At 54.8% G+C, this 25,285-nt stretch overlaps 1 protein-coding gene across 3 annotated transcripts; it reads left to right on the top strand.

Annotated features, from left to right (window-relative positions):
* Window positions 1–5,489: 5,489 nt before the first annotated feature.
* TLE2 (TLE family member 2, transcriptional corepressor) lies at window positions 5,490–25,192 on the top strand. 3 transcript variants are annotated; one of them, XM_060094606.1, is made up of 21 exons: window positions 5,490–5,683; window positions 5,760–5,857; window positions 6,241–6,304; window positions 6,762–6,806; window positions 9,461–9,523; window positions 11,617–11,772; window positions 11,873–11,947; window positions 12,158–12,341; window positions 12,688–12,707; window positions 14,022–14,129; window positions 14,477–14,521; window positions 15,103–15,252; window positions 16,702–16,840; window positions 17,669–17,829; window positions 18,912–18,988; window positions 19,750–19,999; window positions 20,430–20,677; window positions 20,807–20,954; window positions 22,529–22,679; window positions 23,484–23,560; window positions 24,938–25,192. In XM_060094606.1, exons 1-21 carry the CDS (start codon window positions 5,660–5,662, stop codon window positions 25,043–25,045), a joined length of 2,391 nt encoding a protein of 796 aa, XP_059950589.1. In that variant the 5' UTR covers window positions 5,490–5,659; the 3' UTR covers window positions 25,046–25,192. The 3 variants fall into 3 exon arrangements, with proteins under 3 accessions (XP_059950589.1, XP_059950588.1, XP_059950587.1); XM_060094605.1 differs by lacking the exon at window positions 11,617–11,772 and having other exon boundaries at window positions 12,161–12,341; XM_060094604.1 differs by lacking the exon at window positions 11,617–11,772.
* The last annotated feature ends 93 nt before the right edge of the window (window positions 25,193–25,285 follow it).

Here is a 25,285-nt window from a genome sequence, read left to right as displayed (position 1 = left end):
AAAAAAAAAGCAAACACATCCACATCATAAAAACCCAGCCAGGAACCGGGGCTGAGTCTTTCTGTACAGTGGGAGGGGAGAGATCAAAAGCTAAGCCCCTTTCCCCAGTTTTGCACCTTCCCCCTGGGTTTTGCAGATGGGGAAACTGAGACCCCAGAGGAGTGCGGCTTGAAGCCCTGGATGGCAAATGAGTTAGCTGGAGAAAGCCTTCCCGGAGAAATGAGAAGGTTGTGCTAGACTGCCCAGGCTGTAACTCATGCCTGGCAGTCCTTTCCCTGCCTCCTGCTCTGGCCGGATGTGGCATTTCAGTGAGTTATCAAGTAAGTGCTGCCTAGGGGTCCCCCTGAAACTGTGCACCTCAGATTGGGACTTGAACCCACGTGGCTGGGACTCAAACCCGGCCAAAACCCACACTCTTCCAACTGAGATCACACACCTGGTTTCAGGACTTAATGAAGCTCAGGTTCTTTTTTTTTTTTTTAGTTTTATTTTTATTTTATTTATTTATTTATTTTATTTGTTTATTATTTTTGGCTGCGTTGGGTCTTCGTTGCTGCACGCGGGCTTTCTCCAGTTGCAGGGAGAGGGGGCTACTCTTCATTGTGGTGCGCGGGCTTCTCATTGCAGTGGCTTCTCTTGTTGTGGAACACGGGCTCTAGGCGTGCGGGCTTCAGCAGCTGTGGCTCACAGGCTCAGTAGTTGTGGCTCGCGGGCTCTAGAGTGCAGGCTCAGTAGCTGTGGCGCACGGGCTTAGTTGCTCACGGCATGTGGGATCTTCCCGGACCAGGGCTCAAACCCGTGTCCCCTGCACTCACTGGCAGTTAGATTCCTAACCACTGTGCAACCAGGGAAGCCCCGAAGCTCATGTTCTTGATGTCTCATCGCAGAAAGAATTCAGTGAGAGACAAAGTGATAGGTAAGAAGTGGATTTATTTAGAGAGAAACACACTCCACAGCGTGTGGGCCATCTCAGGAGGTGAGAAAGGCACCAGGGTATGGGGTTGTCAGTTTTTATAGGAGTGGGTAATTTCATAGGCTAATGAGGGGGAGGAGTATTCCAGCTATTTTAGGAAGAGGCGGGGATTTCCAGGAATTGGGCCACTGGCCACTTTTTGATCCTTATGGTTGGTCTTAGAATTGTCAAGGCGCCTGTGGGTGTGTCATTCAGCTTGTTGATGTGTTACAGTGAGCATATACTGAGGCTCAAGGTCTACTGGAAGTTGACTTGTCCGACTTATCTGCCATCTTGGACCCATTTGGTTGTAATCAGTTTATGTCATGTCCTCAGGCTATGTCATTCAAGGTTGTGCCCTGCCCCCTCCCCTCCTGTTTCATCCCCATCTCACAGACTGCTGAGCCTCCCCAAATTCTCAAAGCTGCTCCCAAAACGGGTTGCTGCTGCTCAGAGCAAATCATCTCCTCCTTCCTGGCAGATTACACACACTAAGAGGTGTGTGTGTGTGTGTGTGTGTGGTTTTGTGGCTTCTCAGGCAATCCACAAATCTGTATTTTCCCTCCCCTGTGGAGTGTGCCTGGCTGAGGGACCTAAAAACTGATGGGTAAAAGTCCCCTCTTCCAGGAAGCCTTCTCTGAACTCACCAGGCAGAGCTCCTGTTCCTCCTCTGGGTCCTTTAGGCCCTGGGCGCTCCTTTGTCCTGGCACTGATTAGGTGGGCCTGCGGTGTGTCCTCAGCTCTGTCCCACCCACCTTGGGAGCCTCCCAGGCTAGGCCTGGGGCTGGTCCTTGCTAGGGCCCCATCATCTTCCCCATGAAGAGGTGGTTATAGAATAAATACCCATGTACCTGCCAACTTTAAACAGTCTGTGTGTGGAGGGGGAAATGCCTTTCAGAGAAGCTGCCTGGAGGAGGTGCATTTTGGGTTGGGCCTTGACAGAATGGATTTTCTCCAGGCAGAAAAGGAGAGGGAGGGAATTCTAGAAAGAGATAACAATATAAACAAAGACTCAGAGGTGGGGAGGAACACAGATTAGGTAATCTGGCTGATGTGGCCAGAGCAGACAGTGTTTGAACTGGTGGAAGGAAGTGAAGCTGGGCTGGGCCAGGTGGTGCAGGGCATCTGATGCTTGCCTAAAGACCTGGAACTTTGTCCCAAGGACCATAGGAAGCCATGGGAGGGTTTTAAGTGAGGGAGGGCCAGACTCAAAGAGAAGGTGACAATAGTGAAAGCTGCTCAGAGTGACAAGGTGGCTTGAGGTCCAGATGGGAGAGGATGAAGTGCTGGTGCAGGTAGGGGGCTGTGTGGATGGGGAGCAGGGTTGCATGGTAGGAGAAGGGGAGAAAAGAGGCTAGGCTGAGGCTCTGTCCTGGGGGATCAGGGTGGACTGGGGCCTCACAGGGTGAGGGACAGGTCTGGGCAAAGGTGCTGCATCTAGTGGCCTGGGGAACATCCAAGGGGACATCCATTAGTTGGTGGCTCTACTCACAGGGCTGGGTCTCAGGGTAGGGACCAGGAGTGGAGCCACAGCTTGGAGCCATCTTCATGAAGGTGATGCCTGAGGCCTCCAAGAGAACATGGTGGCTCAGAGCCTGGGCAACTAGAGGTGTGGGCAAAGGTGACATTCAGGTGCTAGACTAGGAGGAAAGAGACTAGCCCTCAGAGAGGAAGGAGGGCCAACAGGTCAGGAGGGCATGGGGGCAGGGAGAGGAAAGGCTGCTCTGGGCAGAGCTGCGAGATGAGGGTCAAGAAGGAGCTGTTGAACTTGAAGAGGTGGAGGGCTTTTTTTTTTTTTGGCTGCATTGGGTCTTTTTTTTTTTTTTGCAGTACGCGGGCCCCTCACTGTTGTGACCTCTCCCGTTGCGGAGCACAGGCTCCGGACGCGCAGGCTCAGCGGCCATGGTTCACAGGCCCAGCCACTCAGCGGCATGTGGGATCTTCCCGGACCGGGGCACGAACCCGTGTCCCCTGCATCGGCAGGCGGACTCTCAACCACTGCGCCACCAGGGAAGCCCTGCATTGGGTCTTTGTTGCTGCATGCGGGCTTTCTCCAGTTGTGGCAATCAGGGGCTACTCTTGTTACAGTCCGCGGGCTTCTCATTGCGGTGGCTTCTCTTGTTGCAGAGCATGGGCTCAAGGCGCACAGGCTTCAGTAGTTGTGGTGTGTGGGCTCAGTAGTTGTGGCGCACAGGCTTGTGGGATGCTCCCAGTGTGTGGGATCTTCCTAGACCAGGGCTCGAACCTGTGTCCCCTGCATTGGCAGGAGGATTCTTAACTGCCGTGCCACCAGGGAAGCCCCAGGTGGAGGGCTTTTGTCAAGAGAAGGCCCAGGAGAAGACAGAGGCTCTGAAGGAGAAGAGGATGAGGAAAGGGTACCACTGCTTGGACTAGTGGCCCAGAGAGGGGAGCTGTTGTCTTCCCAGGGGAGGTAAGGCACCGCCTGGAAAGGTTTTGGAATTAGGACTTCACAGATGCCCCAAAACTTGGAATGATGAACTTTCGGCATCATGGAATTGTGGAACCCCCTGTTTCTTAGAATTCCCCAGCAGGAGTGTGGCCAGTGATTTCTGGCTTTAGCTGAATCTGCTGTTTCTTCTTCTCACACCAGTGCCTGTTCATTTACTGAGCACTTATTGTATGCCAGTCTCTGCAGGCACCAAGATAGGCTCTGTCCCTACACAACCTAGCGAGGGAAACAAATAATGAGTACAACAACCCCAGAAGAAACACAATCATGTCAAAACAAAACACAAACGAAACAAACTCTGATAGGACCTAGAAAGAGAGAGAATAGGATGCAGTGTTTGAGAATTACAGGGTGGAGTGGGTGAGTACTGCTTAGATGGGTGGCCAGGAAGGGCCTTTCTGAGGAGATGACATATGAGCTGAGACCTGAATGACAAGAAGGGAACAGCATTTCAGGTAAAGGGAGCAGGAAGTGCAAAGGCCCTGGGGCAGGACTGTACCAGGTGAGCAGGAGGAGCAGTGAGGAGGAGCCTGTGTAGCTGGAGCAGAGTGACTGAGGGTGAAAGTGAAGGAAGTTGGGATCAGGGAAGGGAGGGTGGGGAGGGGGTTTGTGCAGGGCCTTGTGGGAAGAGGGAGGAGTTTGGATTTTATCTTGATGGCAATAGGGAGCCATCAAATACTCACTCCCTCTGACACACATACACACTCATATCTTTATCCTCAGGATCTCTCTTCCCCTCCCTTCCCATGGCTGCCCATCTTTATCCTCCAGGTCTCATCTCCAACATTACCTCCTCCAAGAGGTCTCTCCCAGATAAGTAGATTCCCTCTGCTATCTCTATAACTGCCCCCTAAACTCCTCTTTGTATGCACACAGAATTCCATAATTTCCAAGCTGTGATCGTGCCTTATCCCCTGAACTCAGAGAAGGCAGGAATCTATTCTCCATCCACCCTGGTGCCTGGAAGGATGCCTGGCATGCCATAGATGCTCAATAAATTTGATAGGGCTTTTGTACGCTTCTGCTTACTCACCTAATGACACAGGGGCAACTATTAACACGAGGCCAGGGATTTTCTCTGTCTGCTTCCCTGCTGAACTCCAGTGCCTAGAACAGTGTCTGGTCCACAGTAGGCTGTCAACACGTGTTTGTTGATTGACTTAACAAACAACCTTGAAGTTTCTCAGAAGCATGATGGGAATAAGAATGTCCCACCTCCTACCACACTGGATATCTGTGGTCTGCGATGGGAGATGGAGCCCCTGCCCTCAGAGAGACCTCAGTCTGATGGCAGAGATTCGTTTTCATCCTCCTTGGGACCTCTGCTTTCTAGGAGCCCATCGTCTGAGAGGGGAGACAGCCCAGTCTGCTGGTGGTGGCCACCGGAACCCAACTCCCAGCTCTGGGAGTCTACTCTGTACCAGGCCAGGCTGAGGGCTGTTCATGTGCCTTGTCCTTTAAAAATAGCCCCTGCCTCTGCCATTTTACAGATGCGAATACTGAGGCCAGGAAAAGGCGAGGGCCTAGCTCTGCCTCCCAGCCCCATCCCTCACCTGGTCCCTTTCTGTGCAGGCAGGTTTCCCAGCCCACACTTGGCAGGCTGCTTCCTCCCGACCCTTGTCTTAGCCCACTTCCTCAGAAAGGCCATTTCTGGCCCCCAACTGCCCCCCTCCCCACCAAGCTACTCCCACAGTGGGCCACTAGGTATTTATTGGGCTTTTCTCTCATGGGCCCTCAGGGAGAGCGAGGGGGCGACGTTTGCGGGGCTGGACGCGAGCCTCAGTTTCCCCGCTGGTCCCTGGTGGAAGGGAAGGGGTGGTCTCAAGGCCGCGGCTGCGGCGCGGGGGTGCACGGGTCGGGTGGGCCGGGGGGCGGCGGCGCCACCTTAAGGCGGCTCTGCCCGCGGCTCCTGGCCGAGCCCCGCCGGAGGGAGGCGGCTCTGCGCGGGGCCCGTCGCCCGCGCCTCTGAAACCCGCCGCTGCTCGCCCGACCTTCTGCGCCGGCCTCGCGCCCCCCGCCCGGCAGGGGCCTCGGCGCCCCTCGGTCCCCGCGACCCCGTGCGCCTGCTCGGGGGGCGGGGGACTCCGGGGTCCCCTGCCCCACGCCGCTGCCTCCTTCTTTCTCGGGCAGCCCCCCACCCCAGCCTCTCCCCCATCCCGCCGCCGCCGCCTCTCCGCCCCCGTCCCCATATCGTCAAGCTCAGGCGGCGTGGGAGGGGGGCCTCCCGAATCGACAGGATGTACCCCCAGGGAAGGCACCCGGTGAGTGGGGGGCCTGGCTGCGGGGGGTAGGGGGGTCGCGCGTCCGGGAACTCAGACCCCGGCTTCCCACCCCCAGACCCCGCTTCAGTCCGGCCAGCCCTTCAAGTTCTCAATCTTGGAGATCTGCGACCGCATCAAAGAAGAATTCCAGTTTCTTCAGGCTCAGTACCACAGGTGAGGGGGGGCGGGGGCGTCCCGCCCCAGGGGCCCCGGGATCTCACCCGGGGGCTCACCTGGGGGCGAAGGGCGGGGCCCGCTGGGGCGAAGGGGCGGGGCCTCCGGCGTGCAGGGAGGAGGGAGAGGCCCTAGGGGCGTGGGGAGGGAGGGCTTCCAGGTAGAATCGCAGGTGAGGAGGACGGATGGTCCAGTGCTGGGACATTTTGAGCCTGGGAAGGGATGGGGTGGGCCTGGGGGCAGGAGGTTGGGGGTGTGTGTGAGGAAGTGGGGCGGGGGAGAGCCAGTCCTATAGCTTTGGAAACTGGCCCAGAAGGGGTCCGTGGGTGTCCCTGCTGGGGGGGCAGGGAGAGTGGGATCCCGATGCCCCGTCTCCTTCCCAGCCTCAAGCTGGAGTGTGAGAAGTTGGCCAGTGAGAAGACAGAAATGCAGCGACATTATGTCATGGTAAGGCGGGTTGTCAAAACGGGGCGGGGGGTGGGGGGGAGAGTGGGGAAGAGAGCTTGGCTGTGAGTGGAAACACGTGGGGTGTGAACCCCGACTCCAGTACCACTCTGGGGCAAGTCCCCGGCCTGCTCTGGGCCTCATTTTCCCTCATCTGTAAAGTGGGCTGCTTGGGATTCCAGGCTGTCTCCCAGGGCCCTCCCAGCTCTTAAGAACAATAAGGGAAGGATGCCCATAGGGTATCTGGGTACTGCCCCCCTCCCTCACTCCCCTGGGGAGAATGGAGGGGGTTCCTGCTTTCTTCTCTGGGCTCCCCCTCTGGGCCCCCAGGGAGCTGGGAGGCTCTGGATCCTACTGTGATCCCCCCCAGTCTGGGGACTGTTGGAAGACCAAGCGTCACCCAGAGCAGCTGGACAGCCATGGGCACGGTGGACATTGCCAGACAGCTTTTCCTTTGCAGTACTATGAAATGTCCTACGGGCTCAACATTGAAATGCATAAGCAGGTAACTGTGTGTTGGGGGTAAGGGTGTCCAGTGGCGGGGGTGGGGGGGTCTGGAAGTTGTGAGAGGGACCCAGCGCTCCCTCTGCTCCAGAGAACAGAGGTCTTATCCTGAAATCTCTGGGATCAGGAGGCCAGATTTCAGCCTCATGAAAGGAAAATGAACTGCTGGAGACCGTGTCTACGAGAGAGTTGGGCAGTGGACAGGGGCCAGGCGTCCCTGTCAAGGAAGGCTCATAGCAGAAGCCAGCAGCCAGGTCAGCCAGGCTGCGGAGGGACTTCTGTCCCAGGAGGGGGACAAACGGACAGTCTTAGAGGTCTCTTTCAGATCAGCATGTCTGACATTTGGAGGTGGATCCTGAGGGTCTGAGATGGACCCCAAGGTTCTGTCGTTGTTTTGAATGTTCTGAGATTAACCCTAATGATCTGAGGTTCTGAGACTGTCCTCAGCTTCTGAGTGTGACCTCAAGGTTCTGAGTTAGACCTGAAGGCTCTGCAATTGACTTCAGTTGCCCAAGATTAATCCCCAGATCCTGAGACTGAGCTCGAGATTTTCTGATGGTTTCTAAGGGCAGGCGAGGATTCTACCACCCATGCACCCTGATGTTTTCTAAGGGGATGAAAGGGACCCCAAGATTCTGAGGTTGAAGGAATCTTGGATTTTGTCCATCCAAATATTAGAATAAACGGGCAGAACCCAGGGTCTTTCTGGTGGGTGGGAAGAAGTAGGGGTACGCTGGGAGTGCCTGGGGGCGCCTGCCTTGGCGTGCTTTTCTGGGTCTCTGGGGACTCTGCTGCGTCTGGTATAGGTGGCGGGGGGCTTGTCTGCCTGGAGCATGGTGTGGTCCCATGGGTGCATGTATAGGATGGAGGGTAAGGGATAGGGTACCGGCCCTAGGAGCCTTCGTTCCACCCTCCTGGTAGCAGATGGAAGACACAAACCTCACCCAGATACACAAAGTACCCAGCACTCCTGTAACTGACGCAGAGGCAAAGCACAGGCTGACAAAACACCCCCTTACCCACCCACATGCTTCCCCTCTGTTCAGCCTCTATGGGGCGTCCCCGGCCCAGCCCCCGGTCCCAGGTGAAACCTACAAGTAAAACCACACTCTTCGTATCCTATCTCTATCCTCTGACACCAAATATTTCGTTTTTGCCACACCAACGAGTTCTCCAACTCTGACACCAGCTGGATGTCCTACACTTCAGCTCAATCCTAACACACTACCCAGAGTCAGTGTAGACCCCGCAGGTTCAGGGATCAGCCCCCCAGGACTGCCCCCACTTCAGATGCCTACTGCAAGTCCAGACCTCCTGGGCTTCTGACCCACCAGCTATACATCAAGGTTCCCGCGACCCACTCCTCGGTCTGATAATTTGCTATAATGGCTCACAGAACTTGGGAAAGCTGTTACTATCACCCTTTCATGATAAAGGATATCACTCAGGAACAGCCAGATGGAAGAGATACACAGGGCAAGGTATGGAGAAGGGCATGGAGCTTCTGTGCCCGCTCCGGGCGCCCCCTCCCAGCACCTCCATGTGTCCACCCACCAGAAGCTCTGGAAACCACTTCAGTTAAGGGTTTTTAGGGAGGCTTCATTACCTAGGCACGATTGATTTCACCAGGGGCCACTGGTGATTGACTCAACCTCCAGCTCCTCTCGCCTCCCCGGAGGTCGGGAGTTGGGGGTGGGATTGAAAGTCCCATCCCTGTTAATAAACTCACGTGCGGGTGAAAGGGGCTTATTGTGAATAACAAAAGATGCTCCTCTTGCCTTTTTTTTTTTTTTTTTTTGCTGTATGCGGGCCTCTCACTGCTGTGGCCTCTCCCGTTGCGGAGCACAGGCTCCGGACACACAGGCTCCGCGGCCATGGCTCGCGGGCCCAGCCGCTCCGCGGCATGTGGGATCTTCCGGGATCGGGGCACGAACCCATGTCCCCTGCATCGGCAGGCGGACTCTCAACCACTGCGCCACCAGGGAAGCCCTCCTCTTGCCTTTAATACTCAGAAATCTCTAGGGGTTTTAGGAGCTCTGTGCCAGGAACTGGGGCAAAGACCAAACGTATATTTCTTTCTTTTTTTTAAACTTTTTATTTTATATTGGACTATAGTTGATTAGCAATGTTGTGTTCATTTCAGGTGTACAACAAAGTGATTCAGTTATACAATATGCATGTATCTATTTTTCAAATTCTTTTCCCCCAAATGTATATTTCTTATATCACAGCATCACACCCCTGAGCGTGGTGCTCTGGGATCGCCCCTGACTACAGCCCCTGGGCGCAGGCACGACCCAGAGAGGGGCCATGCCCAAGAGAGACCTGGGACCAGCCAGGGTTCAAACTCAAAGCTCCTCGGGGTCCCAGTCTGCTCTGGGTGGCTGCGCAGCTGCTTTCTGGAAATCTCTGTTGAGTGGGTCTGGCGGGTGGTGTATCTGTCTGTCCTGTCTTCCGGCTCAAGGCTGCCCTGGACATCAGGTGGACGGTGTCCTCGCCAGGCTCTCAGTCTATCCCGGAGCCCGTGCCCCACACTTGCACCTGCGGGTGACAGGCCCCTCACCCCAAGCTTTGCAAAGGCTTGTTATGCCCTGGAGTGGAGGTTCTGGATTGACAGCCTCCCCTCCAAGCCTCCTCCCCATTGCTTCCTGCCAGGCTGAGATTGTGAAGCGCCTCAGTGGTATCTGTGCTCAGATTATCCCCTTCCTGACGCAGGAGGTGAGTGGGCTTGGTGGGGGGGTGGGGAGCGGAACTGGAAGAAGGGTGGGGGAGGGGGTCTGGCTGGATGCCACAGGCACTGGTTCTGCTGGGTGGCCTGGGGGCCTGGGCACTGGCTGGGCTGGGGCCTTAGGGATGGAGGGGTGGTGTTGGCTGAGGGGGCAGGAGGGGGGCTCAAGCCTACAGCCAGGCTGCCTCGGTCCAAGCCCTGGCTGTGTGGCCGTGGGCTAGTGGCTTGCCCTCTCTGTGCCTCTGTCATGAAATTTAGAACAGTTGATACATACAAGGTGGTGAAGATGATGCTAGGTGCTTAGTAAACACCCAATAAAAATTAGTCCTTAGTACTTTGTCCCTACATTATGTTGAGTGAAATCAGCCAGTCACAAAAGGACAAATACTGTCTGATTCCTCTCAGTGGAGGTCCCTAGAATCATCACATCCATAGAGACAGGAAGTAGATGGTGGGGGCCAGGGGCTGGGGGAGGGGGATGGGGAGTCAGTGTTTCCTGGGTACAGAGTTTCCTTTTGGGAAGATGAGAAAGTTCTAGAGATGGATGGTGGGGCTGGTCGCAGGACAGTGTGAATGTATTTAATGCCACTGAGCTGTGCACTTAAAGATGGTTAAAAGGGTAACTCTTACGTATTTGTAACCACAATAGTACAAAAAGGTGGAACAGGGCAGATAAAACAATAGAGTATGAGCACTTCATTGAAACTTAAAAAAATAAAGTTAGCCCTTGTACGAATGCCCCAAGTTCTTCAGGACCTTTGCATGCCCTGTTCCTGCTTCCATCGGGAGCATCCTGTCTCCAGAGAGACAAGAGGACAGATTGTGACACAGGGTGGATACAGGGGGGCCCTCACTGTGTTGGGGACCAAAAAAGGGAAAGGTGCTCCTCTTGGTTTGGATCTCATTGAATCTGAGGTTTCTGGGCTCTTGGGATGAAGTGAGATTCTGTCTGGTCTCAGACTTAGAGATGGTGACTGAAAGCCCAGGATGGGAACAAGGTGGCCCAGAGTGAGAAAGGCCCAAACCACAGGAAACAGGGTAAAAAGACTTTAGGAAGGAGTGAATTAAGACACATGTGTGCCCCAGCAAATTCCATGCTTCTAGACTAGGAGTCAGCAAAGTACAGCCCGAGGGCCAAGTTACCTGCCCTTCACTTGTTTTGTAAATAAAGTTTTATTGGCACACAGCCATGCCCACTCATGGCCTTATTGTCTATGGCAGCTTTCCCCATAAAATGGCAGAGTTGAGGAGTTTCCACAGAGACCCTCTGGCCTGCAAAACTGAAAATATTGACTCTCTGGCCCTTTACAGTCAAAATGTACTAATCCCTGGCCTGGACACACTCTCACAGGCATGACCTGTACAGGAGCGCCTGGTTAGCATCCTGACACCTCCTTAGTGGTGTCACACAGCCCAAATCCCCATCCTGGGTAGTTGCAGGTGCACAAGTGGCCTTAGAGCACACACAGGAGCAACCAGCCATGTGTGGCCATTTACATTTGTATTAATTTATATTTCTTTTAAAATGTATTACATTAAATTTACATGTAAATTTCTATTAAATTAAATTAAAGGAGGCATTCCGTTCCCAGTTGCACCAGCCACATATCAAGTGCCCATGGCCACATGTGGCTTCCGTATCCAACAGTGCAGACTGAGGACATTTTATCACTGCAGGAAGGTGGGGAGAGGAAGGAAGGAGGGTGGGATGAGGGTGGGGTGTACAGGGCCTCTAGAGGCTGCCAGTTTGTATATTGTGACCTGGGTGGTTGGTACTCGGGTACTGATTTGTACAGTGGTTCTTGACTGGGGGTGACTCTGCCCCCAGGGGACACTGGGTGATGTTGGGGACATTTGTGGTCATCACCCCTGGGGGTGCTCCTGGCATCGAGTGAGTGGGGGCCAAGGATGCTGTTCCACACCCCACAGTGCCTGGGACGAACGCCCACAGAGGGTGACCCAGCCCCCATGTAAGCAGTGGCGAGGGAGGGACCCTGATGTATAAACCCCGATTTCTAATTATTAGTTTGAACTGCACTTAAATGCTTTGTTTCTTTGTCTGTCTGTTTCATGATTTTGAAAGGAAAGGGAGAGAGGGAGAGAAAGAAACTACAAAGAGCAAGCGAGAAAAGGGACTTCCCTGGTGGTCCAGTGGTTAGGACTCCACGCTCCCATGGCAGGGGGCACGGGTTCGATCCCTGGTCAGGGAAATAAGATCCCGACGCCAAAAAAAAAAAAAGTGAGAGAAGAAGAGGGGCCCCGGAGGGCATGGCCTGGGAGGTGGGGTTTCCGAGCAGATGGGGGGCTCTCCTGAGCGCCCTCCCCCCACCCACCCCCAGCACCAACAGCAGGTCCTGCAGGCCGTGGAGCGGGCCAAGCAGGTGACCGTGGGGGAGCTGAACAGCCTCATTGGCGTGAGTCTTCCGGCCCCCGCCCCGCCGTGGGTGGTGAAGCTGGGGGTGCCGGGTGGGCAGCTGGCCTGGGCTCTGGCCGCCCTGGAGACCCCAAGGGTGCCCCTTCTGCCTGGACCCTGCCTGTCCCGGCTCTCTCTCTGTAGCCTTTTGAGGGGGGGCGGGTAGGGCACAGCCGGGGCCCCGCCCCTGGCCCACCCCCCTCCTCTCCAGCAGCAGCAGCTCCAGCCGCTGTCCCACCACGTCCCCCCTGTGCCCCTCACCCCTCGCCCGGCTGGGCTGGTGGGCGGCAGTGCCACAGGGCTGCTGGCCCTGTCGGGAGCCCTGGCTGCCCAGGCTCAGCTGGCCGCGGTCGCCAAGGAGGACCGGACAGGCGTGGAGGCCGAGGGGTCCAGAGGTGAGTGGACATCACCAGATGCCGCGGGCTGGGGGCACGCAGGGGCCCAAGGAGGGGATAGCAGGACCATCAAACTTACCAAAGGGGCTGCAGGGTCGTGGGTTCAACTCTGTCCCCAGTGGGCTGTGTGTCCTTGGGCAAGTTCTATCCCTCTCTGGGCGTCTATCTGAATGGTGCAGGGAAGGGATTGTCCACCCCTTGCAAGGGTGTTGGAAGGAGAAGGGGGGTTCTGAGCTGGGAAGGGGGCCTTATACACTGTGGAGGGCTCTGCGCTCTGGCACGGTGGGATACAGACCCCTTATTCTTTTTCCTTCTCTCTCTTCACCACGTCCCCCCCGCCTGTCAGTGGAGAGAGCCCCGAGCAGGGTAAGTTGAGGGGCATGGGGGATTTGCCCTCTTATCTAACATTTGCTTTGTCTTCACATGTGGCTGAAGCTGCTTGTTCTGAGCTGATAGGGGCCTCAGAAGGAGGCCGCATCCTGCTTTCACACTGTGTAGCCATTTTTTTTTGGTGGGGGGGATGCCCATAAGACTAGAGTTTTATTTATTTAAAATTTTCCATCTCTAGCGAGTTTTTGCAATTGAATAAATGAATGTGTGCTCGGGTAGCATTCCATCCATCCCTCCGTCATTAATTTATCCCTCATCCAATCCATTTTATCATATACAAGAGTGCTGACCAATAGAAATATCATGTGAGCCCTGTAGGTAATTTTTTTAAACTTGTTTAATTTTGAAATCATTACAGATGCCCAGGAGGTTGCAAAGAAATGTACAAGGAGGTCCCATGCACCCCTCACCCAATGATAACATCTTGCAAAACTAAAATACCATACCAAAGCCAGGAATCAGACATGGGTGCAACCCACAGGGCTTATTCCCACTTCACGGTTTTACACGCCCTCGTGTGTGTGTGTGTTCATGCAGTTTCAGTCACTCGTTTAGCTTTGTGTAAACATCACTGTAAATTTTCTAGTAGGCACATTAAAAAAGTTTGGGCTTCCCTGGTGGCGCAGTTGTTGAGAGTCCGCCTGCCAGTGCAGGGGATGCGGGTTTGTGCCCCGGTCCGGCAAGATCCCACATGCCGCGGCTGGGCCCGTGAGCCATGGCCGCTGAGCCTGCGCATCCGGAGCCTGTGCTCCGCAATGGGAGAGGCCACAACAGTGAGAGGCCCGCGTACTGCAAAAAAAAAAAAAAAAAGTTAATCAGGTGAAATGAATTTCAATAGTAAATTTTGTTTAACACAATGCATCTAAAATATTTCAACCTGTAATCAACAGGGTTTTTGTTTTTGTTTTTGTTTTTTTGGAGCAGAGAAAGGTTTATTGCAGGGTCATGCAAGGAGACCTGCAAGGTTGGCTCATGCCCCCCACAAAACCCCAACTCCCAACATAAAACAGTTTTAATGGGATCTTTTCCGTTCTTTTTATTGTACTATGCCTCCAAGATCCGAATGCATTTTGCACTTAGAGCTCATCTCAGTTCACACTAGTGCCCCCCACCCAGGGGACCCTGGGCGATGTCTGGGGACATTTGTGGTTGTCATGACCCCACTGAGTCTGCCCTTGGAAGGTCCCTTTTCCCAGATGGGAAGCTTAAGGCACAAATCCTAATAACAGTGATGGGGATCCTTGGTTTTGGCTGGACCAGGACGCAGTCTGAGGCCCTGTGTCTCTGCAGAGTGCATCCCCCTCACCCCCAGAGAGTGTGGCGGAAGAGGAGCGACCCAGCGGCCCGGGTGGCAATGGGAAGCAGAGAGCCGAGGAGAAGGATCTGTCGGGACCTTATGTGCGTGGGTGGCACACATGGACTGGGGTGGGCAGACAGTGTGGGAGGCGGACCAGACTGAGAGATTGATTGCCCTTGTGGGTCGAGAGCTGGGAAGGAGGTAAGGATGCCTCCTGGTCTCTGGCTCTTCCCCCACTGCACAGAGGAGTAAAGTGAGGCCACACAGCACCTCTTGGGCACTCAGCTCCATCTCCTCCATTGAAGGATTCCCCCTTCCCCCGGCCTCCCTTGTACTTGAGCAAATGAACCAAGCCACAGAATCCCAGTCAAACCCTCCTGAAGAGATGTAAGGGGGCGTGGAGGCAGGAGCATGGCCAGGGTGAGCTCTCTCCCCCGTGTCCCCCCAGGAGAGTGATGAGGACAAGAGCGATTACAACCTGGTGGTGGACGAGGTGAGTCGGGGTCCAACCTCCTCCCACTCTGACCTCAGGACCAAGAGGTCTGGGCACAGAGCAGGCAGTGGGTTATCTGGGGGAGTTGGGGGACCCAGAGGGAGTGGGTGTCCTGGTGTTCCCCTCTCTATGGGATGGCTGGGATGGGGATGGCATGGGGCCAGGGGAAGTAGGAGAAACTGGGGCACCCCAGGCTGACCTCCTCTCCATAGCACAGGTGGGGAAACTGAGACCCAGAGAACCCTGGATGTGGGCAACGGAAGCAGCTTCAAGCCCTGGCTCACTGTGTCACTTTGGGGGAGTGACACCCCCTTCCCCAGCCTCACTTTTCCCCATCTGTTCAATGGGGGAAAACAAAACCAAGCCCATATATAGTCCTTGCTATGTGTGCTTATGTCATTTAACCCATTTTACAGATGAGCCCACTGAGGCTCAGGGAGGTTTCATAATCCTCCCAAGGTGGGTCCTAGGTGCCCAGTCTAGAGGTTGGGGTAGGACACGAGCAGGGTATAGAGAGGGCCTCTCCTTTCCCTGCCACTTCACCCCGCCCCCCCCACTCATCATCACCTCCTCCAACCCAGGACCAACCCTCCGAGCCCCCCAGCCCAGCAACCACCCCATGTGGAAAGGCACCCATCTGCATCCCTGCCCGTCGGGACCTGGTGGACAGTCCAGCCTCCTTGGCCTCCAGCCTTGGCTCACCACTCCCCAGAACCAAGGAGCTCGTCTTGGTAAGGAGTAGGGGAAGCCTTGAAACTCATTTTATTCATCCTGGGGACCTGGAAACAGATTCTACCACATTAGATGTGGGGTGATGAGAAATGAAACAGGCTGTTGTGGTCCAGGATTCCCTTAGTGATTATTTTGCTGCCTTCCTAAAAACCACCTCTACCTACATTAGTCCAGTAATTTTCCTAAGTGGACTCACTCTGTGGAACCTCAGTAAATCTGGAAAGGCAACTTCGTAAATAATATTAAAAGGCAGCTCACCATCTTATGTGGAAACCAAGTATCTCTTGCAATAAATAGGAAATCCGGTGAAAATAAACACAGTGAAACTATAGAATTGCTGGCTTGGCCAGGCTGATTCCAGCCCTGGGAGTGTTAAGGCCTTGGGGACACACCAGCCCCAACCTGGGCTGTGGTCCCTGCAAGAAAAGATGATCCATATCAGAACAACTCTCTCCTTGGGCCTCCTGATGTTTAATGCCAGCTGTATGGACCACCTAAAAGCACTCCCCCAGGCATTCTCAATTCAGCTCCTTTTGTCCCTGCCCCCAAATCTTCCCCAGACCCCTGCCCTGCCCTTACCAGGGAGACTGTGTCGGTTTCTAGGCCTCCCCTCCCAGCGGGTTGCTATGGCAACCGCCAAGGTTGGGGCTCCCATCGCATCTCTTGTGCCCTCCTCCCACTCCAAGGAGACAAAGAGGGGGAGGGGCAGCACTGTTCTAATGGAGAAGGCCCCCCTGGTCCCCACGTTGGCACCGTCCACTCCCTGTCGTGGGTGTGTGAGTGTGGCTATCACAAAATGTGTGACCTTGTAAAGGAAAGATAGGGTGCAACCCACACAAGACGAGGATGTGAAGTTTCTTGAAAGGCAAAGGAAGCGATGGCAGGAAGCCGAGACAGAGCTTGTTCCTCCGTGAAGGAGGTCCGGCTCCCCTTCTCCTCCAGGGTCCCCAAGGGAAGGGACAGCAGTGGGGGAGCTCCTCGTGGTCTCCTGCTTCGAGAGCCCATCCTAGAGTTTGTTCCTTGGCCCTAAAAGATGCGACAGCCTCTAACTTTGTGCATCGCCTTCTCTTGTGATCCCTGTGCGCCCACCATGCCCCAGATGTAGGAATGTTCACCGCATCCCTTACCCTGTGGTTGCCCTGTGTACCTTATCACACGCATGCGCAGTTCTCCCAAGATTGCCTGGGTTCCCATGGGCACGCACGTGTGTGCACCCCATGGGGTGGACACTCAGGCGTCCGCCTGGTGTTCTGATGCGTGCAGATGCTCACACGGGCCCCATGCTTAGGAGGTCGGCTGTGGGGCCCGCTCCCCTGGTGTGTGTGTCCCTGCATGAGCCCTGGCCTGCTCCAGGTGTACTCCCTCCTCCCATTCACCTTCTGCCCAGATCCTTGGGCTGCAAGGCACCAGGTGCCTGGGGGTGTTCAGTCCCACCCTTTCTCCCCCAGAACGATCTTCCTGCCGGCACCCCTGCCTCCAAGTCCTGCGACTCCTCCCCGCCCCAGGACGCATCCACCCCTGGGCCCAGCTCCGCCAGTCATCTCCGCCAGCTCGCGGCCAAGCCAGCACCTTCCACGGACAGTATTGGTGAGTACCTGCTGGTGCCTGCCAGGACAGGCCTCCTTTCCGGGGAGTTCTAAAAAATGGTGGGGGTGGGGGAGGCAGGACATGTGGATTCCAGCTGGGGCATTGCCTTGCCCTTTCCATGGCTCAGAATAGACACTGCCTCACTCTGGGCCTCTGTTTCTTCATTGTCTTGGCTTGATGGGTGGGGAAACTGAGGCCCAGAGAGGGGAAGTGACTTGCTCTGGGGCTTCAGCCTAGTGCTGGAGAGACAAGCTTTGGAGTTAGACAGGCTTGGGTTTCAGGCCAGCTTTGGACACTCACCAGCTGTGTGACCTCGGGCAAGTGATCAACCTCTCTGAGCCTCACTTTTCCCATCATTAGTATGGGGATGACAGCGCTCCTCTTTTCTGTCTTACGGTCGGGCTCTGGCTGGTTCCGGAGTCCCAGAAAGAAACTAGTCCTGGAACTTGCCTTCAGGGAGCTCCCAGGTGGTGGGGGAGGAGACCCAGACCCCAAAATTCCCAGCTCTGTGTGATCAGGGCTGGGGTAGAGGAAGGGACCCAAGATGGGCCAGGTTAGAGGCAAGGGGTGGAGTGGGGAGGCTCAAGGATGTTCCTGAGATGTTGCTGGACATTGAGTCTGGGTTTTGAAGGATGAGTAAGAATTCAACAACTGAAAAAGGAAAAGGAAAGGCTTGTTGGCCAGAGGGAACAGCATCTGTAAATGTCTGGAGATAGGACAGGGTATCTGGGCCAGAGCATGAGAGCCCTGGAGCTCCCTCCAAGGCAGTGGAAGGCAGGATCTGGCTCCAACGTGTCTGAAGATCTGTCTGTGTCTCTTCTCTCTCAGCCCTGAGGAGTCCTCTGACCCTGTCCAGTCCCTTCACCACATCCTTCAGCCTGGGCTCCCACAGCACCCTTAATGGGGACCTCTCTGTGCCCAGCTCCTACGTCAGCCTCCACCTGTCCCCCCAGGTCAGCGGCTCTGTGATGTATGGACACTCCCCCATGGTGAGTCCTCAGGGTGGGAGATGCCAGGAGATGTGAGCAGGGCCCAGGGGCTGGGGGCTGGGAGGAGAAACCAGGTACACACAGAAAGACCAGGGAATTGGGAAAGGGAGGAAAGTCCTGGCCTGGCAAGTGCATGTGGGAAGACGATCTGAGGGTCTCAGTAGCCCCACAAGCTTAATACAAATAAGCACCTGTGACTGTGGAAAAAGCAACTGTGATTATGTTGCGTTAAGAGAACCAGAGAACCTCAGCCATGGGATGTGAGGGTCCCCTTCAGCCTGGTGTACAGTTGTTTGCCCTGATTTTTAAGGGACTTTGGTGATTCTGGTAGATTGTAGAGGAAGGATCACCCCAGGGAGAGGACTGGAAGTGAGGTACTATGGGAAGGAGTTGAAGGAGAGGCATGAGACTCCTGAGCTGGTGCAGGGGGAGGAGACAGGGTCTGCGTGGGCCCCAGAGGGCAGTACTGGGACCGATGCTTGCTAGAGTGAGCCATCCTGAAGTGGGTGTAGATGCCTCCAGAGGGAATAAAATGCCTGTCATTGGAGTTATTCAAGGCCTGAGGCTGGGTGGGCACTTGCAAGGGCTGTTGTAGAACAGGGGTCAGCAGTGTTTTCTGTAAAGGGCCAGATGGTAAGTATTTTTGGCCTTACAGACCATTTGATCCCTATCACAACTACTCAACTCTGCCTTCATAGCTCAAAAGCCACCATAGACAACATACACAGGAATGGGTGTGGCTGTGTGCCAATAAAACTTTATTTATGAAAACAAGCAGGGGGCTAGAGTTTGCTGACCCCTGTTCTGTGCATTGCACAGAAGATTCATCAGGATCCTTCCACCTCTGGGGCCATAGGATTCCCCAGCCAGAGACCTTGGGGTTCCCTCATGTGAAAGCCTCCACTTTCCCATCTGTAGGATGGGTAAAGGAAAGGGCATCTCCCCTTTCTTGGGGAGGGACTGATAAACAAATTGGGGGGTGTCCTCTGATAAACAGAGAGGAATATGGCAAGTGAGCATGGGAGAGGGCAGTTGTGGGTTTGAGTCATCCGCCCATGACACCCCCGTTGGCGTTTTGGCAGATGGCATTTGAGTCTCATCCACATCTCCGAGGGTCGTCCATCTCTTCCTCCCTGCCCACCATCCCTGGGGGAAAGCCGTGAGTACTAGGGTGGGGCTCCCTGCCTCCTGTCAGGTGCTTACATTGTGGGGTGGGTGTTGGGCTTCCCTGCTGTCTTTCCAGAAAGTCTCTTCTGTAAGGGAGAGGCTCCCAGAGTTGCTCTCTGGAGAGAGGGTTATGTAACAAGCAAAGGCTACACTAGTGGTTCTCAGCAGGGGGTAGATTTTGTGCATCCTTACTGCCCCCCCTCCACCAACCCTAGGATTTAGTGATGTCTGGTGATTTTTGGTTGTCACACCCAAGTGCTTCTAGCCTCTAGTGGGTGGGGGCCAGGGATGCTACTCAACACCCTACAATGCACAGGACTGCCCCACCCCAGAGAATGACCCGGCCCCAAGATCAGTGAACTTTCTGCCGTGACGGGAATGTTGTACACTTACAGCTGTCCAATCTGATTGCTATCAGCCATCTGTGGCTTTTGAGCACTTGAACTGTGGTCACTGCGACTGAGGAACTGAAATTTTAAATTTCTTTCAATTTAACTGGCCCTGTGGCTGGTGGCTGCTATTGGACTGCGTTCTCTGGAGCTCACAAGGCATCTTCCTGGATCCTCTGTTCCACGGAGATTCACTAAGTGCCTGCTTACCATGCACCAGGCCACGGCCGGACCCCTTCCTCTTCAGTATCACGCTGACCTTTGATCCTGGGGCCCCGTCCCTAAACGCATGGGGGCACAGGCAGGGGGGTGAGGGTGGGGAGGGTCCCGGCTCCCCGTGCGTCATGCCCCACCTCCCGTCCAGGGCGTACTCCTTCCACGTGTCTGCGGACGGGCAGATGCAGCCGGTGCCCTTCCCTTCTGACGCGCTGGTGGGCGCCGGCATCCCGCGGCACGCGCGGCAGCTGCACACGCTGGCGCACGGCGAGGTGGTCTGCGCGGTCACCATCAGCGGCACCACGCAGCATGTGTACACGGGCGGCAAGGGCTGTGTGAAGGTGTGGGACGTGGGCCAGCCGGGCGCCAAGACGCCAGTGGCCCAACTGGACTGCCTGGTGAGGGCGGGGCGGAGCTTGCAGGCCAGCAGGGCGGGGCTTATAGGCCGGACCTGGGTGGACCTTACAGGCCACCTAGGGGTGGGGCTATAGGCCAATGGGTGGAGTTTATAGGCCAATCGGGGCGGGGCTTGTTGGCCAATTTGGGGCAGAGCTCTTAGGGCACCCACAGGTGGAGATTATAGCCCAACAGGGTTGGGGCTTATGGGCCAGTGGGGTGGAGCTTATGGGCCAACCAGGGACAGGATTTATAGGCCAATGAGGGTGGAATTTACAGTCCAGCAGGATTGGAGATTAAGGCCAATAGGGTGGAGCTTATAGGCCAACTGGGGCAGAGCTTACAGGCCTACCGGGGTTGGTTTTTTCAGCTGGGCTCTGGCAGGCATGGCTGAGGGTACTACCCCACGCCCTTGCTTCTCTCCCCTCCCAGAACCGGGACAACTACATTCGTTCCTGCAAGCTGCTGCCGGACGGCCGGAGTCTGATAGTGGGTGGTGAGGCCAGCACCTTGTCCATCTGGGACCTGGCAGCCCCCACCCCTCGCATCAAGGCGGAGCTGACCTCCTCGGCGCCCGCCTGCTACGCCCTGGCCGTCAGCCCCGACGCCAAGGTCTGCTTTTCCTGCTGCAGCGACGGCAACATCGTGGTCTGGGACCTGCAGAACCAGACCATGGTCAGGTGGGTGGCCGGTGCCCTGTGACCTTGGGCAAGCCCCTGCCGTCTCCCCTTTGTGCTACGGGAGCGGCCTGGGAGGATGCTGAAACAGCATCACCTCCAGGATGGACACCTGGGCCCTCCTTCCTCCAGGCAATTCCAGGGCCACACGGATGGGGCCAGCTGCATCGACATTTCTGATTATGGCACTCGGCTCTGGACAGGGGGCCTGGACAACACTGTGCGCTGCTGGGACCTGCGGGAGGGCCGCCAGCTGCAGCAGCATGACTTCAGCTCCCAGGTGCCGCACGGAATCTGGCAGAAGGGGGACACAAGCTCCAGGAATCTGGCCTCCCTTCCTCTCCCCCTGAGACACCCACTTCCAGATGCCGGGCAGAACCAACTATCTGCTCTCTGTGTCCATCTTTCTTGTCCTTGAGACAAATCCACAGACCTTCCTCTTTAATTCTTCAAAGATAGCACAGGGAAGCACAAAGGAGCTGATTCGTATCAAGCTGTGGGGCTACTAAGACCCTCAGATCATCTTCCCAGATGCTCTTGCCAAGCCATTCCTCTGTACCTTTGTCTCTTGTGTAGCTGGTTTCTCCTCCCAGCCTTCAACCCCTTGACCCTACTGAGAGCTCCTGACCACCGCCCCCAACCAGGACTCATCGTGGGGGAGCTGCTGACCCCAGGGGACAGATAGGAGCCGGGCACAGAGAGATCTCTACTGGGGGTGCTGTGGAAGGCCAGATTGAAGGATGTGGTGAAGGGGTTGGACAGAATCATGGGGCTCCCCAGGGCTGAACAAAGAGTCAAGGACAGGTCTCCAGATACCCTGGACCCAGATCCTGTCTCCCATTGCCTTGGGGGCAGGTTGTGAGCTCCTTGGCCTGTTCTTTAAGGCCTCTGTGCTCTAGTCTCACACACACCATGCCATGTGATACCTCTGGACCTCCCCACTTACAGTTCCCTCTGGCTGACATGCCTTTCCTTTCCTTTCTCCCATTGGTAAACTCCTACACATCCTTCAAATCCCATCTCCAATTTGCCCCCTCCTTGAAATCTGGTGGGCACTAGCCCCCGAACTCTTTCTTTTTTTACCTTCTCTTTAGCTTGAAGCTTCCTTTGATAGGGAAATCAGGGGTGCAGGTGGGTATAGTTGTCCATCCCGTGTCCCCAAAATTTAGATGGGTGGCATATGTATCTGGTGATCCCATGGTGAATATCTCCCATCCCACCGGGCCCTTCTTTATACAGGAACACTTCTATATGGCCAGGAACATGTGAAACCTTCCAGGCTTTGCTGTGAATTTATGGTACTTTCCACACGTCTCATTTGTCAGTAAGACTTTGAGAGGCTTAGGATGGGTGAGGGTCTTATGCCTCTCTATGCGGCGCTGGGCATGGGGCACAGACTTATGAAGCCACCGCGTACTTTCAAATCAAAGTAAAAATTGGTGTTGGCAAGTGGGGAAAGTTCCAAGTTGGGAGTCAGAAGGCCTGGTCTTTGATGGACTTGCTATGTGACCTTGAGCTGGATGTGGCCTCAGCTTCCCTTCCACCATCTGCTGAAGGGGAGCTACTGTCCTTGCTGGCTTTGCCCCCTCCCTCCCTCCCTCCCAGAGCTGTTGTGCGTTCAGAGCAGATAATGGATATGAGGCCCCAGGGTTCCGTGTAATTCTGATTAATATTAATGATTCAACACGCAGTTGCCTGCTGTGCTCCAGGCCCAGGGCCAGCTGCTTCTCCACGCGGGAGATGCAGCGGGAGAGTGTTGGACATCTCCACTCCCCGCCCTGGCCCCCCAGCTCTGGGCATCCCCCCCACACCCCAAGGGGTTTTTCATCGCCTGTCTTCCCTCTTCACCCCCAGATTTTTTCCCTGGGCCACTGCCCCAACCAGGACTGGCTGGCGGTCGGCATGGAGAGCAGCAACGTGGAGATCCTGCACGTCCGAAAGCCCGAGAAATACCAGCTGCATCTTCACGAGAGCTGTGTGCTCTCCCTCAAATTTGCCTCCTGTGGTGGGTGTCTGCCGGTCTGGGGTGGGGACTCCGGGGCGCTGGGGCAGGGTTGCCAAAACACAACCACAACAAAAAAAAACTCACGACAGAAAAAGAGGATCCCTGGTTTAATTTGAATCTTAGGTAAACAACAATCATTCCTTACTTGTCCCATTCTAAGTATTGCATGGGACATACTCTAAAGGACAAAGAATTTGTTAGCATAAGTAAGTAGATCCCAAGTATTTTATGGGACATACTTACACTAAACAACACATAATTTATTAGCATAAGTATGTCCCCCAAGTACATGGGACGTACTTATACTAAAAAGCAACTAATGTGTTAGTGCAGATATATCTCAAATATTGCATGGGATATACTTACACTAAAAAAGCTTTTTTTTTTTTTTTAGTAAAGATATGTCCCAAGTATTTCATGGAACTTACATATACTTAAAAAAAAACCCGAACAAACAGATAATGTACTATGTGGGACCCACCAGTACTAAAAATGACGTGTGGTTGATCTCGGATTCAGATGTAACTGGGCACCCTGTTTTTATCTGGCAACATTCTCCTGGGGCTCCGCCTGCTTGAAGGCCAGTTGGAGCCCTTTGAGGCCTTGGCTTCAGTATCTGAAATGTGGGGGGGGGGGGCTCGAGCATCAGCTAAGGGGCCTCCTGTCCCCCAGAGACGGGCAGAGGTGTAAGAAAGGGAGCGAGAAGAGAGGCCAGACCAGGCTGCCCCGCCTCTGCCCGCAGCCCCCAGCCCTGGCTTCCTCCAGTCTGCCCCTCTCCTGAACTCCCTGCCCTCCTTCCCCCAGGGCGGTGGTTCGTGAGCACCGGCAAAGACAACCTGCTCAATGCCTGGAGGACGCCATATGGAGCCAGCATCTTCCAGGTACTTCATGTCTGAGGTCCCCAGCCCTGCAGGACACCAGGTGCCTGGGGACCCAGTGGGGATTGAACAGGGAAGTGTCCCCACCAGCCACAAGCTACTAAAGCAGAGTGGTCAGCCCGAGGGCCACATCTGTGCGCAGCCTGTTTTTGTTTTTAATTGTGATAAAATGTATATAAAAGTTTCCATTTTAACCATTTGTAAGCGCACAGCTCAGTGGCATTAAGTACACTCACACTGTCGGGCAACCATCCCCACCATCCATCCCCAGAACTTTCTCATCTTCCCAAACTGAAACTCTGTCCCCATCAAATACTGACTCTCCGTCCCCTCCCCCAGCCCTTGGCCCCCACCATCTACTTCCTGTCTCTATGGATTTGATGACTCATATGAGTGGGATCACACAAGATTTATCCTTTTGTGTCTGGCTTCTCTCACTGAGCATCATGTCCCCAAGGTCCATGAACGTTTTAGCAGGTGTCAGAATCTCCTTCCCTTTTAAGGCTAATATTCCATTGTATGGATGGACCACATTGTGTTTATCCATCACCCGTCGATGGACACTAGGGCTGTTTCCACTTTTTGGCTGCTGTGAATATTCATGTACAAGTTCTCGTGTGCATGCATGTTTTCATTTCTCCTGGGCAGATATCTTGGAGTGGAATTGCTGATAATTGTTTAATCTTTGGAGAAACTGCCAGGCTGTTTTCCAGATTTTCTATTCCCACTAGCAGTGTGTGAGAGTTCCGATTTCTTCCCATCCTCAACAGCACTCTTTCTTATAGCCATCCTGCTGGATGTGGAGTGGTTTTTACATTTTTTAAAGGGTTGTAAAAGAAAAAGGAGATGATGTAACACAGACTGATTTGGTCTCTGGACGTATGGCCAGAGCGCATTTGGACTTAAATGAGCTTTCGGGTCAAAGCCTAAAAATTTACTATTGGCCCCTTTACAGAAAAAGTTTACAGAGCGCTGGTGTAGGTCCTCCTGCTGTGAGCCTTAGCCCTCTGCTGTGCTGTGTGGCCTCATGCCTGGTGCATACCCTCTCTGAGCTTCCCAGGAAAGGGCAGTTCTCCTGTTCCAGAGAACTGAGGTCTCGCTCTTCCCAGGAGCATTGTCACCTGTCCAGAGGCTCAGCTCCAAAGGACCTTTCTCTGGAAAATGTGTCACCCTCCTTCCCTCCCCCCTGCTAGGCTCCCCACACTGGGCTCCCCTGAGTCCTGTCTTGGGCCCAGCCTGGACCACAGACTCACCCTTGTGGGCAGTCTCCTTCCTCTTTGCTCTGAACTTGCAGGTGGTCAGAAGCACAAACCAGACCATGCTGGCCTTGGCCGTGCCTCACTTTCCCTTCTCTCTCCCCCTTCCCCTCCCGATCGACAGTCCAAGGAGTCATCCTCCGTGCTGAGCTGTGACATCTCCGGGAATAACAAGTACATCGTGACAGGCTCTGGGGACAAGAAGGCCACCGTGTATGAGGTGGTCTACTGAGACACCACTCTTCCTGCACCCCTGGCCCAACTCCTGAGGGAGGGGCATCCAGGACCCCCTCTCCAGTCCTACTCTGAGCACTAAATCTCATCTGCTCTCTGGCTGACCCCCTTACGTCCTCCCCTGCTGGATGTGGGACCAGATGTGCAGGGGGACTTTGGGGAAATAAATAAATGTATTTATCACAACCACCTTTCTGTCTTGGGCTGAGGAGCCAGGAACCTTTGCTCTTTCTAGGCA

The sequence above is a fragment of the Mesoplodon densirostris genome, chromosome 3 (genome assembly GCF_025265405.1).
Source record: "Mesoplodon densirostris isolate mMesDen1 chromosome 3, mMesDen1 primary haplotype, whole genome shotgun sequence".
Lineage (NCBI taxonomy): Eukaryota > Metazoa > Chordata > Mammalia > Artiodactyla > Ziphiidae > Mesoplodon > Mesoplodon densirostris.
This window is presented reverse-complemented; position numbering and strand designations above follow the sequence as displayed.

Bases quoted from the DNA above. Each gene is read 5' to 3' on its own strand.
- TLE2 (XM_060094606.1), top strand. From the start codon at position 5,660: ATGTACCCCCAGGGAAGGCACCCG. The intron at 12,708-14,021 runs GTAAGTTGAGGG...GTGTCTCTGCAG, and splicing joins TGGAGAGAGCCCCGAGCAGG to AGTGCATCCCCCTCACCCCC. The intron at 20,955-22,528 runs GTGCCGCACGGA...CTTCACCCCCAG, and splicing joins AGCATGACTTCAGCTCCCAG to ATTTTTTCCCTGGGCCACTG.